Source organism: Mandrillus leucophaeus, unplaced genomic scaffold (genome assembly GCF_000951045.1).
Source record: "Mandrillus leucophaeus isolate KB7577 unplaced genomic scaffold, Mleu.le_1.0 Scaffold11, whole genome shotgun sequence".
NCBI classification, from domain to species: Eukaryota; Metazoa; Chordata; class Mammalia; order Primates; family Cercopithecidae; genus Mandrillus; species Mandrillus leucophaeus.
Window position 1 is genome coordinate 2,283,073 of NW_012099209.1, and position 2,495 is coordinate 2,285,567.

Here is a 2,495-nt window from a genome sequence, read left to right on the forward strand (position 1 = left end):
TCCCGACGGGTGAGGGGCGGGGCGCAGCCGGAGCGAGCAGGGGTGGAGTTTGGGATGGGGTGGGCGGGGCATGGCCAGAGTGAGCAGCGTCTGGACCCTAAGAAGGGAGGGGAGGGGGTCCAGAGTGAGTGAAAAGCTGCGTTCTTGTGATGATGGAGAGGGCACCTGGGCTCCTGAGTCATGAGACAGAAGGTGAAGGGGCCTAGTCCCGAAGCATGTGGGTGGAGCCTGCACCTTCCCTTCTGCTCATCGTAGCTCCAGTACTACTCTCTTGCTCGCCTTTGTGTGAGGATTTATGGAGCACTTACTGCATACAGCTATGAGGGAGCTGGCCTCGCACTTGTGCCTGTATCATCTCCTCCTCCCCCCTGCACATACCGTCTCGTATATACCCCCAGGCGTGCAAACGCCTGTGCACATGTGTGGGCAGACAGGCCCCACCCAGCCCTCACCGCACTCCCCTTCCCCCTAAGGAGTGAGCCCAGTCCTGACTTCCCGGCACTGCTGGTGGAGAAGCTGCTTCAGGAACACTTGGAAGAGCAGGAGGTTGCGCCCCCAGGTGAGTCCCCTATATTGCTGTCATTTCTTCCCGTTGAGGGCCGTGATTGCTGATTCCTGGATGCCGCCAGCGTCAGCAGGCCGGTCGCAGTGGGAGGCAGCCACAGTATCCAGTTAGTGCTCAGGATGCATTTGTTTTCCTGTCCCTCAGCGCTGCCGCCTAAACCCCCCAAGGCAAAGCTGGCCCCTGCAGGCCTGGCGAATGGAGGGAGTCCACCCTCCCTGCAGGATGCCGAGTGGTACTGGGGGGACATTTCAAGGTAGGTTGCTGGCAGGGGGTCAGGGACCAAGGACTTGTCACAGGTCAATCAGGGTCTCCAGGTAGCTCAGCAATCCCAATGTTGGATGTCCCCACAGGGAGGAGGTGAACGAGAAACTCCGGGACACTCCCGATGGCACCTTCCTAGTCCGAGATGCTTCCAGCAAGATCCAGGGCGAGTACACGCTGACCCTCAGGTGGGGGCCTATCCCTGTAAGGATGGCCGGGGGTCACAGGTCATGGAGACTGGGAGTTCAGAGGGATGATGGGACATGTGCAGTTTCAAGGATGGGGAGCTGGACGCGGTGGCTCACACCTGTAATCCCAGCACTTTGGGAGGCTGAGGCTGGCAGATCACCTGAGGTCAGGAGTTTAAGACCAGCCTGGCCAACATAGTGAAACCCTGTCTCTACTAAAAAATTAAAAAATTAGCCGGACATGGTGGTGGACGCTTGTAATCCCAGCTACTTAGGAAGCTGAGGCAGGAGAATCGCTTGAACCCGGGAGGCGGAGGTTGCAGTGAGCCGAGATTGCACCACTGCACTGTGGCTTGGACAACAGAGCAAGACTCAAAAAAAAAAAAGGGGGGATGGGGATTGAGGGTCAGGTGCTGGGTCCCACTGGGTGCCAACACCCCCTCTCCTACACCAGGAAAGGCGGGAACAATAAACTGATCAAGGTCTTCCACCGAGATGGGCACTACGGCTTCTCAGAGCCCCTCACCTTCTGCTCCGTCGTGGACCTCATCAATCACTACCGCCACGAGTCGCTGGCCCAGTACAACGCCAAGCTGGACACACGGCTCCTCTACCCTGTGTCCAAATACCAGCAGGTCCGTGCTGACCTGGGAGCCAGGGAGGGTAGCACTTGGCCGGCCCCAGGCCTCAGTTTCCTAGAAAGACCCAACCAGGCCATGCATCTCCCCTGATTCCCCCATGTATTTCCAGGACCAGATCGTCAAGGAGGACAGCGTGGAGGCGGTGGGCGCCCAGCTCAAGGTCTATCACCAGCAGTACCAGGACAAGAGCCGCGAGTATGACCAGCTCTATGAAGAGTACACACGGACCTCCCAGGTACTCTAGGCCCCGCACATGAGGGAAACCAAGGCATAGAGGGGCAGTGGCAAGGCCGAGAGCAGGACGACCAACCCCAGAGGACTTGAGGATGAACATCCGGTTGCAGGTCACAGAGCAGGCACTTAGCACGAAGGGCTGTTCTAAAAACATAGAAATAAGGCCAGGCACAGTGGCTCACATCTGTGCACTTGGGAGGCTGAGACAGGAGGATCACTTGAGGCCAGGAGTTCAAGATCATTCTAGGCAACATAGGGAGACCCCTCTACAAAAAAAATTTAAAAATTAACTGGGTGTGGTGATGCACGCTTCTACTCCCAGCTACTCAGGAGGCTGAGGTGGTAGGATCCCTTGAGCCTGGGGGTTTGAGGCTGCAGTGAGCTGTGATCACACAACTGCAGTCCACCCTGGGTGACAGGGGAAGACCTTGTCTCTAAAAACAAATAAAAACAGAATTAAGTGTACAAGGCTGGGCAGGGTGGCTCACACCTGTAATCCCAGCACTCTGGGAGGCCGAGATGGATACCTGAGGTCAGGAGTTCAAGACCAACTTGGCCAACATGTTGAAACTCTGTTTCTACTAAAAATACAAAAATTAGCTGGGC

At 56.7% G+C, this 2,495-nt stretch overlaps 1 protein-coding gene across 1 annotated transcript in view; it reads left to right on the forward strand.

Annotated features, from left to right (window-relative positions):
- The window catches only part of PIK3R2 (phosphoinositide-3-kinase, regulatory subunit 2 (beta)), a 21,441-nt gene that overhangs the window by 6,118 nt on the left and 12,828 nt on the right, over nt 1–2,495 (forward strand). Inside the window, exons 5-9 of the mRNA XM_011990956.1 lie at nt 474–559; nt 710–818; nt 916–1,014; nt 1,469–1,649; nt 1,765–1,890. Of these exons, the coding sequence (XP_011846346.1) occupies nt 474–559; nt 710–818; nt 916–1,014; nt 1,469–1,649; nt 1,765–1,890 (601 nt within the window). The remainder of the gene's footprint in view (nt 1–473; nt 560–709; nt 819–915; nt 1,015–1,468; nt 1,650–1,764; nt 1,891–2,495) is intronic.